This window comes from Sinohyriopsis cumingii, unplaced genomic scaffold (assembly GCF_028554795.1).
Source record: "Sinohyriopsis cumingii isolate HCF-2022 unplaced genomic scaffold, ASM2855479v2 utg001339l, whole genome shotgun sequence".
Lineage (NCBI taxonomy): Eukaryota > Metazoa > Mollusca > Bivalvia > Unionida > Unionidae > Sinohyriopsis > Sinohyriopsis cumingii.
The window spans coordinates 528394-550325 of NW_028315985.1; the positions used below are offsets into that span (position 1 = coordinate 528394).

The window sequence follows — 21932 nt, forward strand, 5'->3', positions numbered from 1 at the left end:
TAGTGACATCTTGCAAGATATAATCATTCAAGCAAGAGCTAAAGTGTTTTTGTTGGTGGTAGTTTAAGGCATTTTTCTGCACATGACAGGCTACACATGACAGGCTACACATGACAGGCAAGTATAAGTGACAGAGGAAGAAGCCTTGAAAGCCACCAGTACTACTGGTACAATTTCTTACATGCCTACATTGACTGAGCCCAAGACTTGAACTCATGTGGACAGAGGAGAGATGGCAGTGATCGGTAAAACCAAGCACATTAGACCATTGTGCCCCCTTGAGGCCCCCTGCATTTTAAGTAGGCTATGAAGACAGCAACAAGCATTGTGTCTTTAATCATATTTATTCTGCACATTTTCATGTTCTCTGAATGCTATTTAAATAGTAAGAAAAACATTTTATGTGCACCTATATGTTTTTTGCATATATATGTATGTATATATGCATATCTGTATATATGTATGTGTGTGTGTGCCTGCATGTGTGTATGCATATATGTATGCATGTATGTATGCATGTATGTATGTATGTATGTATGTATGTATGTATGTATGTATAAATGTATGTATGTATGTATCTATATATGTATGGATGGATGGATGGATGGATGTATGCATGTGTTTGCATATGTAATGCAACTATGTAAGTATGTAAGTATATATATATGCATGTATGTATGTATGTATGTATGTGTGCTTGTGTGTGTCTGTGTATGTATGTATATATGTATGTATGTATGCATGCATGTATGTATGTGTTTGTGCATGTATGGATGGATGGATGGATGGATGGGTGTATGCATGCAAGCATGCATGCATGCATGTATGTATGCATGTATGTATGTATGTATGTATGTATGTATGTATGTATGTAAGTATATATGTATGTATGCATTCATGTATGAGTTTGTGCATGTATGTATGTATGTATGTGTGTGTGTTTGTGTATGTATGTATGTATGTGTATCTTTGTGTGTATGTATGTATGTATGTATATATATGTATGTGTGTGTGTTTGTGTGTATATGTATGTATGTATGTGTATGTATGTATGTATGTATGTATGTATGTATGTTGTATGACCATAAGATATAAACGATAGTGTGGTTGGTTTACCATTGATGATATTTATATGAGTGTTTATGATTCTTTGTATTTGTAAAGGTAGAAACGTTCCACAAAGATGACTATTAACTTCATTTTTGTGTAAGTTTTAATATATGTTATGAACTTTTCTACTGTTTTTGGAAACCCCAGACCTTGCCTGCATATGGTTAGAACTTTATGATTTAATATAATTCTTTTTTTAAGAACATGAATATCTTTCCTGGTTTGACTAAATATGTGTCTAATTCTCAACAAATATCTATCATTCTTCTCAGAGGTATATAGTTTTAATTTCTGACAATTTCTATTTACCAATGTGCGACTTAATTGTCTGGTTATAAAGTTACCAAAACACATAGTTCATTTTGTTTGTACTAATTGTGAGTAATTAACAAATCTGTTAAGATCATTTTTCATTTCTCTGCATGTTAAAGAAGCATAACACAACTTTTGAAGAGTTAAAACACTCATACCAATTTCCCCCTAGGCTTTTCAGAATATTAAATGGTAGGGCTTTTAGCTGCTCTGAGGCAGATCAAACTATGTTGATGTAGGAATACATTGTTTACTGATACTACTGACAAAAACAATTTTATGCAGACAATAATTCACTTTAATGCAATCACATAGCAGGCCGACGCTTTTTTTTGTTGTTGTAATTTACGACAATGCTTTAGGTCTCACTTAAGAAAATGTATATAATCTGTGAACGCTACTGGCTTTCAGTGAAATCTAAAAGCAATACTTGCAGATGCTTCAGTACACTGAGACTTCCTATGATTGAATGCTGCATCAAAAAAGAAGAAATTTAATCTTTTATCTGGCTAATATAATCATCCAGAAACAAACATATTTAATTTTTCCATTTTCAAATAAATGGTGAATAAAGTATTTGTATTTTTATACAAAACAACTTTTGTTGTCTATTTGTTAGGCTTTGCAATTAATATACCTACTGCAAGAATGAAATACAAATAAAAGCATATTTTCACAGATGTTTCCGTGTGTTTCTTCTTTACTGGTTCAGATTGTTCATTAGTCAGGACATTTTTGTATTTAGCAAATCCCTTATTTCCAAACAATTGCCGAAATCAGTGACTACTGTGTCGTTTATATCTGATGAATATTTCACTTCTAATCACTGTCCCAACTAGGACACATTCTTTTTTGCTCTGGCTTTGCTTGCCAAAAGAAAATATTTTTTTTTGGTTAGGAATAAAACATAATATTAGGCCAAATAAAAAATAATTATATATAATTTGTTGTTTTTGTTGTCGGTTTTTGAAACATCGAAGCATGATATTGAAAAGAAACTCCTAGAACCTGTCCTCTCTGATCATTGTCTACTCAAGTCAGGAGGCAACAGTTACAGCCATAGTGGCTGAATTCATAGTCCCAATGTCATCCCTTAGATTGTATCTGATGATGGATTCGCTATGATATGGATGAAACATAACGCTTCAAAAGTGAAATTACTTTGTTCAAGTCATGAATGATTATTGATAGAGACAAGACGTCAATACAGTGTACACAACTCCATGAATTTATAAAACAAATGTAATAATCTCTGATAAACAATTTTGTACAAACTTAAATCTACAAAAGAACATTTTCTTGGATAGCTCACATCAAATGTACCATTTTATTATAGAATGCCACATATTCTTGTAAAATAAATATTTGGGAAACAGTTATGACCTGTCCTAATATTCTGTGTACTTGATCATACATGTTTTGTATAAATAGTATTGCATTCATTGTAATCATCAATTTATATTACTTCTTTCTATAATTTTATTTTAAAGTGGGTCCTGGTAATGGTATGGAAATTAAAGTGAAACTGTGACAAAATAATAGCCAGTACAACTAGCGCTGACATGAAATATAATTTCTTGAGAAAGAACATTGAAGGTACCACATGATATAGAGCTCAGTTTGATTATATCTATCTATCTATCTACCTATCTATCTATCCATATATATATATATATATATATATATATATATATATATATATATATATATATATATATATATATATATATATATACAGTAATACCTCGTGCATTCGCGTTTCTGGATTCGCGAATTCACGGATTCGCGAAATTTTCATTGGTACCCTCTACGTGCATGTTTTCTTTATTTTATTGAATTGTACGTTCGTTATATGACTTCTGTGACATATGAAGTTTACCTAGTTTACCTTCCTGACAATGACAAAAAAAATGTCAGTCATTAAGTTTACAGTCCCATTCATTACTTGGTTTTACCTTACTGTGAGTGCAAAACAAAACGGCAGCCAATGAATTAGTATAGGGGTAATATTAGTATACATGTACCGTACTGTACATGCGCTAGTGTGGCAAATACCCATTAGGCGATACTGTACTCTACTTTTATGTCAACCATTTATTTATCTTTTTAAGGGTAATGCATTAAACTAACTTTCAAATGAAATTAAAGTGCTTTGGGAGCATGATTTGGGTCATATTTAGGATTTAAACCCTAGAAATAAGCATTTATTAGCATTTTTAGTGACTCGTACCAAACATTCGCGATTCCTCCTGATCCGCGACTGGTTCTGGAACCTACTGTATATATATATATATATATATATATATATATATATATATATATATATATATATATATATGTGTGTGTGTGTGTGTGTGTGTGTGTGTGTGTGTATCTAATATGATAACAGGTATATGTGCACATAGTCGATCATCAGGAATGTATGTTGTAGACAGGCCATTGTTTGGTATAAGCTCTGCCATGGAACTAGGGTGAGGGATATCCATGAAATTTAAAATGTAGTATTGTGTCTACATTGTGTTATACATGTTTGTTGGTGCATATGCATAGCTAGCCCACAACTAAACACCACATATAATGTTACTACTATACGATTTGTACAGGTACTATATATGCAGTTGAGACCTACTGTGGCGGCATTATGGTCAAAAGGCTTCTCCTGTCTGTTGTCTCATGGTATGACTTAAATAAATTCAGTGAGGGGTGCTATACAGCTCACTTATGGCAACAATAAAATCCATAACTGATTTCGGGGGCCCAGAGTGGCCGAGTGGTCTAAAGCGCTGTCCGTCACGGATCACTGCCATCTCACCTCTGTCTGCGTGAGTTCGTGTCCAAGGCTCGGCAAATGTGGATATGTGAGAAAGCTTGCCGGTAGCTTCTCGTGGGTCGGTGGTTCTTTCCGGGGTTTTCCCGGTTCTTCCTCCACCATTAATACTGGCCGCCATGTATATCCTATCTTGTGCTGAAAAATGGCGTTAAGCCCTATAACAACAACAGCAACATATCTGATTTCCACTAGATGGAGCGGATGTCCGTTGGGCTTAGGGAAGAATCACCAGACACATGGACAGTCTATACATTTTTGAGTGGACGATCTGTAATCACGACGCATATACTGTATGTCAAGTCCAGCAACTGCAAACAGTGTGGCGTAATTATTAGTTATGTGTCCAGTTGACGATTTGCAATGCATTCCTTTAAAATAAACAAACATTGTGATTTATTTGTCTTGCTTCAGTATCAAGTCATCTTTATTGACATGTTACATATCCAGTAGTTGAAGTCACAAAACAATAATTTGATCCCATAAGGTGTGAATTATCTGAAACATAGTGTATAAATTTGGGCTTCACAATTTTTTCACAAATATTGGGGTGTGATTGGAAGGATTCTTACCTCCAAATGTATTTGCTCTGAATTGACCTTTTCCAGTAAATATTACCCAAACTAAGTGAGCATATGTTATGGCCCTGGCTTTGTAATGTGCTCCTTATCATGCGTCCATGCATCAGAATGTCAACAATTGTTTGCTACCATTCTGAAACCAGTATTTGTGACCTGATTTCAATCAAACTTGAACTATCGTTTCATTAATTTCTCATATGTGTTTGATCATGAGTGAGATCAATGTATACTAATGGAATGATCATGCATATGATTGGCTGAGATTTAATTATCATCATTAGCTGAATTTTTATACTCCAATTTTCAAATCATTGACCCTACAATTTTATGACCCAAAAAACAGAAAAAGGCTACAGAAAACTAACAAAATGCAAATTTTCCAAGTAGATATAAATGTCACAATCATCATTGTAATGTTCAGTACTATTGACAAGGTTTGTTTCCTCAAAATTAATTAAAGTATAAGTCATGCAACTGTGATTCACTTCTGGTAAATGGACGGAGACAAATCAGTTTTAAAATACCCTATTTAAAATTATTTTAGTGTGAAACCAGAATTACTCATTTGTTGTTAGGCCAATAAAAAAAAATCAGTATGACATCTAAGAGCTCGAAATATTTCTTTTCTGTCAAGGATTTCACTACATCTTTGAATTTGCTTTTGCAAGCTTACAGTCTAAAAATTCACAAGGTGAGTGATAGCAGGTTCACATCGTCCGCCTGTTAATATAAACTAGTTAGCGCTTTATAATTTTTGAATAAAATATTAACAAGGAAAAGTCTTGGATATGACTCGGCCAGGGTTCGAACCCACGATCTCCTGCATCCCAGGTGGACGCTCGAACCACTAGATCACTTTAGCAGTCTGTTATTGGAAGAAGATCCTAGCAAATGCCACTGACCTACAGAAAGCCTACTGTTATGCTTTCTCATATACCCACTCTGGCCAATCCTGAGACTTGCACGCACACAGACACACAGACCAAGATGAGATGAGAGTGATATGTAAAAGATGACACCCATAGACTACTCAGCCACCTGGGGATACCTTATAGATGGTAACAAATCCTGTTGCTAGAGATTTATGGCAACTACAGGTTGTAATTGACCAGCACAAAATGGACTATTTTAGCTATTCTTGGCACACTTACTACACTGTGACAATGTTCATCATGCATTTGTCTGAAGGCACTTGTCTGCTTTCTTGCATTGATTGGGAAGTTTTGTTTTAATAGAAATGCAAATTCGACACAGAAAATAAAATTAATAGATATGCATGCTCTAGTTTACAGTTTTGTATATGATTAGTTGTTGTAAATTTATTATTGTTTTGTGTTTCCAAAAGATGTGTCTCTGGGTATATATTTGTTCAACACATTTACCATTAGTAAATAAATTTATTACCATACACATGTTATATAATTTGATAGAAAATATGCAGAGATCCAGCTTTAGAAAATGGCCAAGAGGCTGGATTGGCCTTTATGAAGCACATCTTAGTCCACAGCATAATACAGTTTGCATTATTTAAATATGACCAAAACTTTTATGAAAGAAAAGTAACTTTATTATATGCATAATTTAGAACCTACAAAACTCTCAAGACATTAAATAAATGCTGGAAAGAGCTGAGTTCTACTGTAGGAAAAGGAAACAATAAGATATTAAACATCTATTAAAATTTAACTTAAGGAACATTATATATGATTTAGATTCAGTATTGAAATGATTCTTAATTTGTCTTCTTTCTAAAAATAATTATAGTTTGCTGTTTTATTCTCCATTGATTATCAGCCATTAAATGCAAAACATTCATGAATCAACCTATATTACAAATAATATTGACACAAGACAAATGTCCAAAACAGTTGTCAGTCATAATTAACTGAAAAAGGAATGTAATAACAGATTCAAATTCTGATTTTGTATTCAAGCTTAGATTAATATTTGGATGAACTATGTATTACATCTTTTATGCATATAATCATGTATCACTGACATTACAGTGGTAGCTGTAATAGTTTCAGATGAGCTCAAAATCAAAAGTCTAAGTTATCTCAACTTTTCTGTCGTGATCAAAATTCTTTAACTTCACTTCAAAATGAGTTCCAGTGAACCTACGATATTGTCAAGAGTCTGGCATATGTCATCAGTTTTCTATCTGTCAAATGTTACTTTTAACTTTATTTCAACATCCCATTTTAACCAAACTTGCAGAGATTGTATTGACATGGAATCCTTTTAAATCTGTACAGATGATGTTGATCCTCCATGAGATATAGTGAACATTACAAAAAAATTTAAAACCTTCAAGTAATGTCATTAAAAATGTTATTCAGCAAAATTTGACTATTTGACAGAAAAGATTCTTGGCTTGAACTTTAAACTATACGCACATAATGATGTTCCACCATGAAATGTGGCTGTATTTTGTATTAAAAAAAGAAAATCTTTAAACTGCTTTCTATTCAAAAACTGTTCAGTAAAATCAGACCAAAATTGGACAGATAGCTTCTTGGTCCAAGCATGTACAACTAGAAAGACTACCATAACTTAAAGAAGGAAAACCCTACAGAAGTAAATTTAACCGAATTAGACGGAAATCATTCTGGCATGAACAGCTTTTGAGTTTATACAAATGGTGCTGATCTGCCATAACAATATGGTATTCATTGCTAAACATGAGACACAAGTGGGCCTGAGATAGTTCACATGGCTGACATCTGCCCAAGAGCAATTTCACATAAAAAGTCTGAGGTTAGAACTTCCTATCACTTTGATGACACTCCACCTGTCCCTTATACCCATCACTCCTCCCACATTAAACTAAATCTGACTGATAGTTTGGCTATAAAAGATGATGAAATAATTCAGCATAATAATAATAATGCAACAAAAAAGACCACTATTACTTAAAGAAGATAAACCTGTTGAAGAAAATTTGACTGAATGTGACACACTCATTCTGGCGTGAAGTGCTTTAAAGCTCATGCAGAAGATCTACCATAAACATAAGGCCTAAGTGGGCCTGCGATAGCTGACATGGCTGCCCAATACCTGCATGCAAGAGCAGTTTCACATGACATAAAAATCTGAGGTCAGAACTTCCTATCAGTGACATGACTCTCTACCTGTCTCTTTTGCCCTTTCCTCCTCCCCCATTAAACTGAATAATCTGGCAGATTTGGTATACAATATAATGCAGTGTACTGGATTATGCAGTAACTGGCATAATTTCAGTACAAAACTGACATATGAAATATCTTAATGGTATCAATGCAGTTCATATTACAAACAAGAAAATACAAATTTGAACTGCTATTATATTATACTAAAACTGGATGATATGCAGTTACAGAATCTTGTAATTATTAAAGAAATGTCCTTAAGTAAAGTACAGAGGTGTGATAGGGATGTAATGTTTATTTTCACAATATTTTATCATAGATTTCTTATGTTTATAAAGGTATGCACAATCCATACACCTATCCTGACCATATGGATAATGACATTATAGCTATGACAGCATGTTCATTTGCAAATGTTTTGGTACCTCATGCTTGCATTTAATTAGAAGAGTTTATCTTCAAGTTTTTATGTGATTGTTCATGTTTACCTTTTCGAACCTTTGCTTTTAGTTGGCACAATATGATCATATTGTGCTGTAGTACAATTAAACACTGACACATATATCCTGATATTTGTTTTACCAGATTTTGCTGCTTAGAAATGAGGGATAAGTATCCCATCATCATACTTGTATACAATGTAGTGAAATAAGGAATCTCTCTGAATCAGAATTCCTTGTATTCCACACCAGTGTATATCAATTATTCTATGCCTCTTTTCAGTGAGGGTAATTGAGTTGACACTACAAAAGAATGGCCATGCAGTTTTAGATGGGACATTGACAGTTACATCTGGAGAAGCTACGACTCTGATCTGTGTTACAGGAACCAGTCGGCCTGCTCCTACAATAGAGTGGTACTTCAGATCTCAGAAGATGGGTAATGGAGCTAATCTGACCTTAACCCCCATGATTAAGGATCATGACGGCGAGATCTACTGTCAGGCATACAATATTGATCCAAGTAGACCAGCAATTTCTATAAAACCAAGGCTTTTTGTGAAAGGTATAGTAAATTTATAACCTTTGTTTCTCCTTTGGAGCAATGATAACATTTTGATTCAGATAAACTGCTTAACGCTTAATTTTATGGCTGTTATTATCTTGACTGTATGATCTTAAACTAATTAATTAATAACTGTGAAAGCTCAACAATCTAGTTCCTTAGAGTACAAAAGTGATAAAGTAAAACTCATGTCATTGTGAATTAAGGCCCAAATAATCCTAGAATTTGTAATACAAGTCTTAAACAAAAAAGTTCAGATATTTGTTTAGTAGCTCTCCAAATAATTTCCAACACTGAAGATGTTGATGTGTCTTTCGTGACCTCTAATCTCTAATGATGATATGGCTTGAATTGTAATGATGCACCAACAGTCTTTTGATGAATCAACAGTATAATCCAAGAATATATCCTTATTTTATTTTCATTATAAATCCAAATCCCTCTGTCCAAGAATATTATAATGGAGCAATTTGTATTTCCAGAGAAGAATAATTTTGAATTAAATAATTTCAGCCCAAATCAAATCTAACACAATAATAATAAAATTGATTCTGCTCGGATGTAACCACACAAATGACTAATTTTCAGATAAGCAAGATTTATATGTAAAACTAAGGAATACAAATAAACCCCAGATGAGGGCCATAAGTTCATTATACTAGAATAATTTTAACTGCAATTAGTTTGTTACTAGAATCATTATAAACTATATGACAAATCTCACATACACCAGGTCTAATTATATGAAACGTTCCAATGTCCTTCAATCTGCTTAAGATAATGATCCTACTATTTATCCTTCACTCACAAAGACCGCAAGACTGTTGTTTGCAAAACTATCACTGATTTTGGACAAGGTCAGCTACTAAATAAAATTCTATGTTATCCATAGCATATAATGAATAAAATAAATGTAACAAACAATGCAAATTAAATATCCATAATAGTTAATGACCCATACCCAAAATACATGTATCTCGTACATAATCTAAGTTGCTTGCGAATGTTATGCTTAATTTCATGTTCTGAATGTTGAAGCATGCATGTTTATTGCAAACTAATAGTAAATATGTTCCAAGATTCAGTCACAATACAGTAAGTATATGTTAAAAGCGTTTTAACAATTGAAATTGCCTTTAGTATGTAATACTTCACTGACCAGCACATAAATCAATCATCTGACAGCCAGGTGTGTTTTGGGTCCTTGCACAATACTGCACTACATAGGTCACATATGTGGCAACACTCCATCTTTATAGCATGATAATGTGATTCCAGATATAATGTGGTGATGCCTGTTCAGATGTTTTAAAAGAACAATTATATATTTTTTAGTATTCATCACCTTGAGTTATCAAGCACATTTTATTAAAGACAGAGATTGCTGAAACTTGTTGATAAAATCACCATTTGAATCATATGAGCCACTGTTATATTTGGCATTTATCAGCTATTATATTGCATAGACCCTGTCCAGAAGTTTTGAAATGAAGAAATAAATATATATTTCAAATAATGAGGCACCCAGTAGGCCACCATTATATTTGACAACTCAAATTTAACGTGCCATATCAGATTCTAACTGTTGACCTGTGCATCCACATCATGTTAATTGGTATTTCCAACGATCATGAGTCAAAAGTAAGCAATCACCTGTTTCACATGCAGGTCTTAAACTTACCTGCTTATGTATAAAATGTTTAGTACTCTATTTGACCTTGCATTTAAATTCAAACACAAGAAAAAAGTGATGGTCATTGTTGTTGATTCGCATGTTGAACACACAAAGATGGAGTTAATGAAGCAGAAAATGTCACACTGCAACATTGCTATGTATGATCTGATTGTGCATTAACACCAATATAGTACATGTAAACTGATAGCTTAAATGCATAACCTCAGAGATTTGTGTAGATATTATTAGTGGTATTCTTCCACTATTTAATTTAGGTACCAAGATTTGCTGCTCATGACAGGTATAAGGGTCAGCTATGTTCAGAATCACTGAAATAAGGTTGCTACACATGTATGGAGATTTACACAAATGTAATTTACTGGAAAATCTTCTATTATATCAGTTAAATGTTACGTGATGTTGACTTGATACAAACTGGCATTTTTCTGGGTCTTTCGTGGTCTAATTACAGCTTGTTATTTTGAAATGAATGGAATTAATGATTTTGATATGTGAACCATAGAGTGGAGTGTATTATGTTATCATGGCCATCAATCCATCTGTCCATCCATATCTCTCTGAAACCAGATTGATATTTGCACTTTAACTTGAGTTGTCCCCATTTACAGATACAAAAAAGTGTGGCTGGCCTGAAATCAGGATAAAAAAGTTCTATTGAGAACGGCTCAAAAGCTCAAATGTCAGGGTCACTCTGACTGAAAGAACGACAGATTTTTGCCTAATAGATCAAGTAGAACTAAAACATGTGTTTGGGATGAATATATTAAAGGAGCCTAGTAAGAACTTGTTTTTGAACTAGCCAGCCCCCAAATGGGTTGGTTCAAAATGCTCTTTCCATCAGGATAGCTCAAACTAGGAATTTAAATGCAGCCCTGCTCACTAACTAAACAAAATTACCTCATAATTAGTCTGTCTTTTTGATTCTCTTTTTTAAGAAAAAGTATTGCACACTAAAGTTTTAGTCACATCTCATAGTGAACTTCCAGCAATTGATGGAAATATAACTCTATTGCATATTGTGGAAACTCCAAATGCCATGATAGAGATGCTGACAGACAATGGATTGCTACTTTCTTGCAAATGTGAAAGAGTTTCATGGTACATTTACAAACCAATGGAAATGCTTGTACAAATTGTCTGTGGTTCCTGCAGTTTGTCATACCCACATAAGTGAGTTTATTCTTAGTTTTTGCTTGTATTTTGTTTTATTTAAATGTCAGCTCATCAAATCGTTGCTATTTTCCTCATTTCCCTGATTTGGACTGATCTTGTGATGAGAGTGATTATATATCAAGATCTGCTGAGAGCAGCATTAATAGCATGTGTAAGAATGGGATGGGTGGGTGAACTTAAGAGTAGCTAATTTGTGTTTGTTTTCTTATCTTGTTAGCAGCGCATGCCAATTAAATTTTGGTATGATTATGAGTACGAGTTGGTGCGAAACACAATTCATGAACATTGGGAGTAATAAGGGTGGAGCAATGTGAGCCAGAACTCCTTTGATGGTTGAGACTGTGGGGTAGGCGCAAAGTAGTTACTGTATGAGAGAATAGGTAATACTGAACATAGCAATGAATCATTGGCATTTCATTGTATCTCGCAACATCAACAGAGCACGCCAAAAGTTTATTATATTTTCAGCAGTTCAAGGTGAGCCATTGCACTCAAATACATTTTAGTGTATTGAACAGAAGACAAATGAGACCAACATTAACAGATGGTATAAGAAATATGTGCTCAGTTTCAATATCTGCATTATTTTCTTTTCAAAACCTGACAGGTACACAATGCCTATTGTTTAAAGAATATTTATATGCTTATGTCTGTTTGAGATTTATGAAGGTTTGCATATTCTAATACAATCATCAAGGGGGTTAACCCAACATGTATGTGCTGTAAATGGAGTTAGCCCACAGCACCACCTAGGCAGGTCTTTAAAGATTGATTAGAGATCATATGCCATGGAAAGTGTGCATGCAATAACTAATGACTTTACGGGACATTTGCCTGTGCCACTGGAAACAATATACAAAAAAGCTTAACTTTGACGATTGCTTATGTCCTTTTTGCATTAGATTTTAAATTTAATTACATTTGATCCTGAATAACTAACTTCTATTTCTTTCAGTGAAAGTTTCAAATGTGACATTTTGGGATTCATCAAGTGGGACCATGGTGTTTTATGAAGGATTTCCCAAAACACTGAAATGTATCAGCAGTCCATCTAGACCTGTATCTAACATCAGATGGTGGATTGAATCTCAGTCTGGAACCACACCATTAACTAATAATATAACTAATACAGAGATGACTGCTACCGATGGTCTGCATGTACGGATTAGTGAGATTACGCTAACGCTAATGAAAGACAGCAGGGATAAGAGAATCTTCTGTGAAGGGGACATTGGTGGTCAGCAGCCGGTTGCATTTTCCCATAAAGTTAATGCTGATATTTGGTGTAAGTTATTTTTATTTTTAAGTACATTAAAAAAAAATCAATACAAAATTAGTCAAGTTAAAAGAGAAACCTGGATAGGTATTGACTCGCTGTTAGATCAAAGAAAAGAAGAACCTTAGGATGCCGTGTTAATAGATTAGGCAGTTGTACCATAAAGTAAATTTTGAGAGTACCTGGTAATCTTTTATGAACATTAGGTAACAGGTCTAGAGTAACTCGTATGTACTGGGTCCAAAATTGTTTGTTACCAAAATGTATTTTGCACATAAAGGTTTATAATGTGATGTCAGATTGTTCTGCAAATTAAGCTAGGTTTTGATTTGGGACTAATATATGCTAGGTGGATGGTAGGTGTTCTCTGTATTTAATAGTTAGAAATGGATTTTTGTTTCACCGGTGATGAGACATAGCAGTCTTAATTTATATCTGTCAGATTACTGTCCGTTCAACTGTTGAGCATTAACATTGCTTTAAGGCTTTATCACATATATTATTGCTGGTTCTACAGCTCATACCTGGATGACATTTTGTGGATGTCTTAGCCTTGGAATAAGAAGGAGCAATATTATTTTGGGGTCAAACTCTCAAAGATAAAGGACACTATGGCTGAAAGAAAAAAAAAACTATTTCTACTGTTCACAGTAGACTATTATGCCTGAGACAACACGTGTATAATGTGTCATTCATCATAGAGATTTTTCAGTTGAAAAGTCCATTGATGGACTCAACATGATGGCCATGGACAGCTGCCTGTTTGAAATGGCAATATCACTTGTTTTTGTATCATCTGTGATAATAAAATGTGCCCAAAAATGCAAAGGGGAATGGGAGAGGGTATAAACAGCATCATTATAACATGAGTGAGATTAAATTGATTGATTTTCATAATACTACTATCAGATCTGCTTAATGGAAGCACAATTTTTTTTAAAAAAGGTGTGAAATAATCGGTAAAGCATGCGTCTCGTTACATGCATATCTGTCTCGTGCTCACACAATGACTTTAAAGTGCCATTATTCGTGAAGATGTTCACGTCTACATGTTAATATATCTGCACTTATCTTTTTTTCTTTTTTTTTTAAAAAAAACAAACAATAAGCCATAGAATGAGTTCAAGCATAGAGAAAAAATGAGAGAGCCGGTCTTGAGTGAATGCTGAAAACATGTGATGCAAGACTCTGGTCTACATCTAAAAGTGAATCGTGTTATTTTAAGGTAACATTGATTGGGCATGCATAGTCAAAACATAATGAAAATAAAATATTAAAACTGTATTTCATTATTAATTTAAAGTCAACTGAAATGCCATTTTAATGAATTATCAAATTTCTTTCATACACAAAAAAGAGAGTGAGAGCAAGAGAGGGGTGCAAACATCATTTTCTAAGACAGAGGATCGCATGACAACTTTGTTTCAGTAGAACTGGAGAAAAGGTACATGCACCAATTCTGTTTGCAGAATCGATATGTATACAGGATTTGAATACATTTGGCATGATGGTTTTGAATCACATAAAACAGCAACACATGCATTCAAGGCAAAATTGGATCAATGGCCTTAACCCGCTCAGTATCCTTGACAATTTCAATTGCCAAATCAATTAAATATGTTTTGTTTACTATGGTTTGTATATTAATCCTCATGTATAGGCGCTATACAGTGTCTACTGCCGTTGCTCTATAACGATTGAACATTGCGTTATTAACAGCAGTGGTTGTCGTTTGGGACTGAACAAGTCCATGTTTCAGAAGATTATTTTTCCTTTATAAAAATACGATGCATGTATGCTGTTCAAGAGAAGCTGAGTGTGCCTCTCATCAATGTTAACCTAATATTCTTACTAACTTTCCCACCATGGAAAGGTGTGTATTTTTGTATGTCCAGCATTCAGAAAAAGAAAGTTCATCATACACACTTGACTCATTGCTTAAATGTAAACGTAGAATGGGTTCATTATTAGTTAAACCTTTTTTAATTGTTTCCAACTATCTGAAAATATTTTGTTTCAAACATTAGTTTTATTTGATTGTTGAAAGGTAAATAGCAGTTATAATCTGTTGCATGGTGGACAATTGGCATGCAAAGTGAAACACTAACAATTAAAGGTTGCTGATTATACAGATACTGAGCATATTCATGAACTTAAAAACTATTTTCTTTAATTAACTTTAAGTTTTAAGTGTTTTCCTAATTGTTAAGAATATAAATTCATAATGCGAAATTGAAATTTTAGCATACAAAATGGAATCATGTCAATAAAAGTTTTAAGTGTTTTCCTAATTGTTAAGAATATAAATTCATAATGCGAAATTGAAATTTTAGCATACAAAATGGAATCATATCAATAAAAGTGAGTATCGGTTTGTGAAGTGAAATAGTAAAACAAAAAGATACATTCAAGTTTATATTGTGAAAAGAAATATGTAAAATATTGTGACATGTAAATTTTAAATACTCTTTCTTTTGACATTACTTGTGTTTGAATTGTTGTCACAATTCCTTTATATATTAAATTATGGAAAGGAGATAGTTTTAAATGAAAGAATGCGTTACCTAATTTAAAAGTAAAACTACTCGATATTGAGAAAAATACTTTTTGTCTTGTCATTTCTTTGCATACTTGAATTTTTAAAAAATCCAAACTGGAATTATAAATATGATTTTAAAACAAAATAAAATCTACCTCCTGTTTTAATGCTTTGATACCTAAACCTTAATGCAAACGATATTTTGGTTATTTGTCGAATGTAAAAGGAAAACAGTAGTCGCTTTCAATCATGCTGCATATTAATCTGTGTAGCAAGGTTAAAAATTGTCAGGTGAAATGAAGCATTGACAAATGACAGTTCCTAATCTTCTTAGTTAATTAGTAAAATTATGAAATGTATACCAGATTCACAATATTTGCTTTTAAGTTATTTTTTTAATTTAAATCTTTTACCAATTGCAAAAAATGTATTTTTGAAATGCGAAATGGAATGTATTATTAGATAATGAATCATGTCTCTGAAAGTTAAAAATTAGCTTGTTTGTCTGTTTCTAATGAGGGATGCCAGTTTCATTAAGTTCCATAGTTATAAAGCATATTTTCATTTGAGAAATACCATTGGTTTTCCATGTGTTCCCTCAAAATTTTAAGAGAATTACAATAGCAAACTGGTAAACTGAAAAGCAAATAATTTCCCTTTCTCGAAATCCCAACTGGCAATAATTTATCCCATTTTCTTATGCACAATATTTTTAACATATTAGCTCCCATCTCGCTTTTACTAAAGACACACCATTTACAATGAAAGTAACCGCTGGTGACGATTCTTGACTCCAGAATCCACAATCATTCCAAAACTACAACGTATGCATCTTACAGCCTTTGCTGTGTTATCAATACATCCCATGGTTTTCTGCCCTTTAGAATCATTTCCAGCACTAGACGTGGTTACCAGAATATTTGAATAATAATGTTTATATGCATAAACTTATTTACAAGATGTTCATTACAAAATTCGTCTCCAATTTAAATATAAAATAATTCCGAAGCATTACTTGTATATGCCATGTTCATTTTCCCTGCTGCAACAACAATTGCTTGCTGAGAGTCTGGAAGAAAATGTCTACTTTTACATTTATAATTTGCTCTTGGTAAAATTGATTATTTGTTCAGTTCCATCCCTAATTCCCAATGAATTATTCAGATTATTGGTGATGGTAGATTCTTCTGTGATTTTGAACAGATCATGTGTAAACAAACAGTCTCCCGATTCATCCTATAATTGATAATACCTGCTAAATTTCTTTCGCTAACCCCTGGATTTCACACTTGTCACTTGCGTACTGGACATTGCAAAACAACATTTTAATGTCTTTATATCCACACAATGTATTTAATTATCAATTGTATGGTAATTTAAAACAAGTTCTTAATTCTTTACAATTTAAGTATATTCATGAGAAATGAATTTCAATTTCACCTCATTAGAAGAAGAAGCACGTATCTTAAGTATGTTTGTCCTGTAATTGTTAGTATCAATTAAATATATAATGATACTATTATTAGGTAACATTGCAATGTTTTTAGACAGATGACACATATATACCGGAAGGCTGCTATAATTTACCATAATCATTGTTTTGTCTATAATTTACCATAATCATTATAATAAAAAAACGTGTTACAGTTCTTGATAATTTTCATTGCATGGTGATTTAGTCTGTTAAAAAGTCTTGCAAAAAGCTGACGTACATTTGGGATTCTAGACCAGTTTTAAGTGGGCAGCAAGTAGCGTCAAGAATACACACACACACACACACACACACACACACACACACACACACACACATGAATTGCGCAAGCATGATAAGTGACTGAGGGAAATTATGTCAACCATTTCTTACCTTTATTGAATGTCTTGGTTGTTAAATCTTCTTTATTAAGTCTTGGCTAATATTAAATTATATATTTCCATTATAAACTCAATTATCAACTATTCACCATTTTGTATGAAAACTCCATTTCCACTGTTAGTGATATTACACACTGGTAGTAATGAATAGACACTAAAGCTAAATGAGTGCAAGATCGGGAACACAAATTTTATCTCATGTCAGATAAATCGGATATTCCAACATGTTAATATTTTCATGTGCTACTTCAGCACATGATACAGTTGTGCAGCAATAATGTAAGAGTAAAAGGAAAATATGATCACACAATGCAGAAGACTTAGTTAAAGTAGCAAAACTGTAGAAGGAACTGCGATTATCTGATTTATCTTTACTAGTGCATTATAGACTTCATTTGTTTTGTCTCTTTAAAATATTGCGTACTCAAGACCTGAAGGGTGTCGGACAGAGTGGCCCTTGCCCATGGGATCTTAGGTATCAAACTTTTCGACTGATGGACCATATTCACTTATCCTGAAGAGTAGTGTTAACTTACTATGATCAAGTCTAGAATTTCCCATGTTATCAAATGGTTCTGGCTTGAAAAGCCATGCTCACAAGCCTTACGTGTAAGATGTGCTCTGAGCATATACTTGGCCAGTACACACTAATCTGGAATCATGTCTAACAAACACCTCTATTTCATCAAAAGTTAACCCAATCCAGTATAAATGATTCCAAATTTTTAAACGTTTTACTGACTGAATCAAATTAATCATCAATAAAACACAATTAACAGCGATCAGCTTACCTTTGAGAACTTACTTCAAGAGGTGCCACATTTTCCATAGTTTTTTCATATAGACTATGGTTTGATTGGGTATCAACCCAAAACCAATATTTGATATAATATTAATCCAGCTCCAGCTTCCATTCCTATGATATAAGTCAATGATAATCTCAAAACTATGTAGTCTTGATTCAGTTATACACACCTAAATGTGAGTTCCGCCCAGCTCGTATTGATTTTGCATATATACAATATTATTGGTCGATAAGGTGTAAACAGTAGTGAAGCAAATGTTGATCAGTTGCAAATACAGTAAGTTTTTTATGGACATAAGACGTACATTAAGAAACTATGCTGTAGGTGGATAAAAAGTAATTAAAACTCATGCTTTGGCACACTTAGTCTACGCCATAAAAACGTACAGGTTGGAATTTCTATACATCAGAAATGGGTCACATTTAATGCCAGTAGTCAACATTAGAATGTACTCGTCTTTTGAGGACCTTTTATAAGGTATAGTCATCTTGAAATAGTGCTCTCGTATCTTCATATGCCAAGTCTAACACTTCATCAAACTTAGTAATACGGCGTTGCTTTCTACGACAGAAAATATAATAAATTGTATGTAACTTTTAATGTTACAATATCCTAGGTCTGAAAATCTAGTACCCTGATAAAAAGTCAAGTAATGGCTGATGCTGATAAATCGACATGAGTATTTTAGACATAAAGATGCACACATATTAAACATACAACATAAACAGCCATTAGCATACATTAACACATAACATACATATTCATAATAAAAACATTAACATAAATTCAAATATCTATGCTAGACCCATCTAATGACAATGCACACATAGAAACATAAAATACATAGAACATTGCATATAATTCCAAGGCATGATCATTATCTAAAGCATACATATATGTTGTAATTGTATGTACTATTTATATTTGCATTTCTTATATGGCTTTGTTAGAGTTTATTTGTTAAATATGTGGAGTCGGTGTTGCTAAGATATTTCTCAACCTTTCTAACTAGCCAATTTCCAGAAGCAATTGTCACTATGTACAGTATGAAAATTTATGATAGAATATATTTATTTCGTAAAATGGACCCTTCCTAATTTCGTTAGATAGAGAATTCTCAGTAATGTTTTAATATATGCATGCGTAGTAATTTGATATAGCAATAACTAACTGCATGGCAAGATGTACTAATATTCAGTTTGGAAAAGGCTTACTGATGAGTCATACACACGTGAAATAAGGGAAAAATGTAGGTGTGAAATGAAAGTCTCATGACATGTGGTCTTTAAGTGATTGGAGATAAATATTGTAGAATTTGCGAACATAATAAATATGGGAAACATGGATGTCAAGACACATTCATGCAGAAGTTGTTGATGCGCTCAGTAGCAAGACCCCTTGAGAGTAGCAATATATACATTCATACATACATGCATGTATATATATATATATATATATATATATATATATATATATATATATATATATATATATATATATATATATATATATATATATATATGTATGTATATATATATATATATATATATATATATATATATATATATATATATATATATATATAAGACGAAGCTCGAATTTATGAATTCATGAAATGCTAATAGAAGTAAGACAATTCCCTTAAAGTTTTAGAAAGAGCAAATCATGCCGATGTTCGTTAAAACAATATATATATTTAAACATAGAGAAAAATGGATAAAGACCTACATTAAGCACATAAAAACGAATACAAGTATTCTTAACAGTTGCAAAAATTATAATAGGATGCCAGTGCAGAACAAAACTAAAAGATTGAACATAATGCAAAAACATTAATAAATAGCTATATATTTGCGTAATTTACAATTACAAGTTGGTTCCTCACATGTCTTCGACTACCTGCATAAACTCACATCAAACCATGTTTGACAGGCTGCGCAAGAGGTGGAGAGCAACATACCTGAATGAAGCCATTCGTTTACTTTCTGTTTTCACTTTAAAATTTCAAAAACGGCAAACGAGCAAGCACGATTTGAGATATACAGTTTTGTGAATTTATAAGACAATTGTTTAAAATCTTTTTAAAATAATTCTAATATTACCCTTGGGAGCAATTTATCAATAGGAGCGATTGTAATTCCCCTTTATTGAACGCACTGTTTGTATTTGAATTTATGTCTAGGTCAAGAAATTCTGCAGTGGTGAATGACATTAGTTTACATTGGAAAGTATAAATTATTGAAATGTAATTAATTTCAAATAGTTAGATACCTGCCATTGCACTTTAATACATTTGGTTGTTTTGACTCTTTTCTACATAGTCATTAATATGCTCAGTAGGTTTAACAATGAAACTATGTCAGCTCCAAGAAGCCGCAGTGTTATTAATAATGATCTGGAAATATGTGCATGCAATTTGTTGCCAATGCAGATGACCTGAAAAATGTCTCAACTAGCATTTGTTTCAATTGTAAGCAAAGCAGGCGAATATGGCCTCATTCTCCCATTGTAGCGCATTCGTAAGGTAGGTAATTTCTGCACTGACACGATGAAGAATATTGCCTGCATGGTTGTACAGCCTTTGAGTAATATTCGTTACATCCCACATAGTTGAAAGGCATTTAACAAAAAAAAACCACAATGACTGAGGATGTTGTGTTTTTTTACATAATTCGCAAAACGTACTGGACTACTCCAGCATTATGTCATATTTCAGCCATGAGAACTGGTTTGCACTGCTGTTAAAACTTCAATTCTTTGGATTCAAATTTTCATATCAGCTTTCTGTCTTTTTAAATGGATAATGCTTGCTGTGTATGTGTAAGTCTTGTGAATACTTGGGGTGTTGTATGGTGGGGATGATAGTGCGGAATCTTTCATATGATGCTAGTAACTATTAGGTACCTAATCGGTTGGGCTTTTGCCTTGTTCGACACGAGGCCTTAAAATGACAAGAAGTTAAACCAACAAAGAATATTAAAATGACAGCATTCTGAATTAAATTTCAAACAGTCCTAAATGTTCTATCACAGACCCAAAATATAGAATGTTCCTGTAGTATTGAGTGTCCTTATATGACAACAGCTTTGACTTTCATGCTTTACTGAAATTACAATCCAAAATAAATTTGAATAAATTCACAAAAATCCGAAGTAATATGCTAATCTAAAAAGTCCATGAGCGCTTTAGTAATTCCAATGAATAATTGTAATAAATTAAATCTTAATAAGTTAAACAAAATGTAAATAAATTAAATTAAATTAAATTCAAAAAGATTAAATGATTAATAAGTTAAATTAAATTACAGCAACTAAATGAACAAGTTCCTCTCGATTGATTTCTGATTTCAACAACACAACTGTAAACAAAACAAATTCTCACAGTTTTATTGAAAACATGAATTAAATCCCTATTCAAACATATTCTCACTTGACATACGACTTAAAAGAACGCGAGTCATTTACACCGGAATATTCCATTCTAGATGTAAACAATGCTTACCTAGAATATTTCAAACTAAAGTTTCATGTAAACATCTTGTGTTAAACTTGCAATCAAACGTTAGCGGTGTTAACATTACACTCATGGATAATGAACAAATAAGAAC

General features: G+C 32.8%; 1 protein-coding gene across 4 annotated transcripts in view; it reads left to right on the forward strand.

Moving 5' to 3' along the window:
- The window catches only part of LOC149772612 (uncharacterized), a 143257-nt gene that overhangs the window by 66213 nt on the left and 55112 nt on the right, over nucleotides 1-21932 (forward strand). For 3 of the 4 annotated variants that reach the window (XM_089947546.1, XM_089947550.1, XM_089947547.1), the window contains exons 7-8: nucleotides 8682-8963; nucleotides 12788-13117. In XM_089947546.1, coding sequence (XP_089803672.1) covers nucleotides 8682-8963; nucleotides 12788-13117 — 612 coding nt within the window. The remainder of the gene's footprint in view (nucleotides 1-8681; nucleotides 8964-12787; nucleotides 13118-21932) is intronic. The other variant, XM_089947549.1, reaches the window with a different exon arrangement.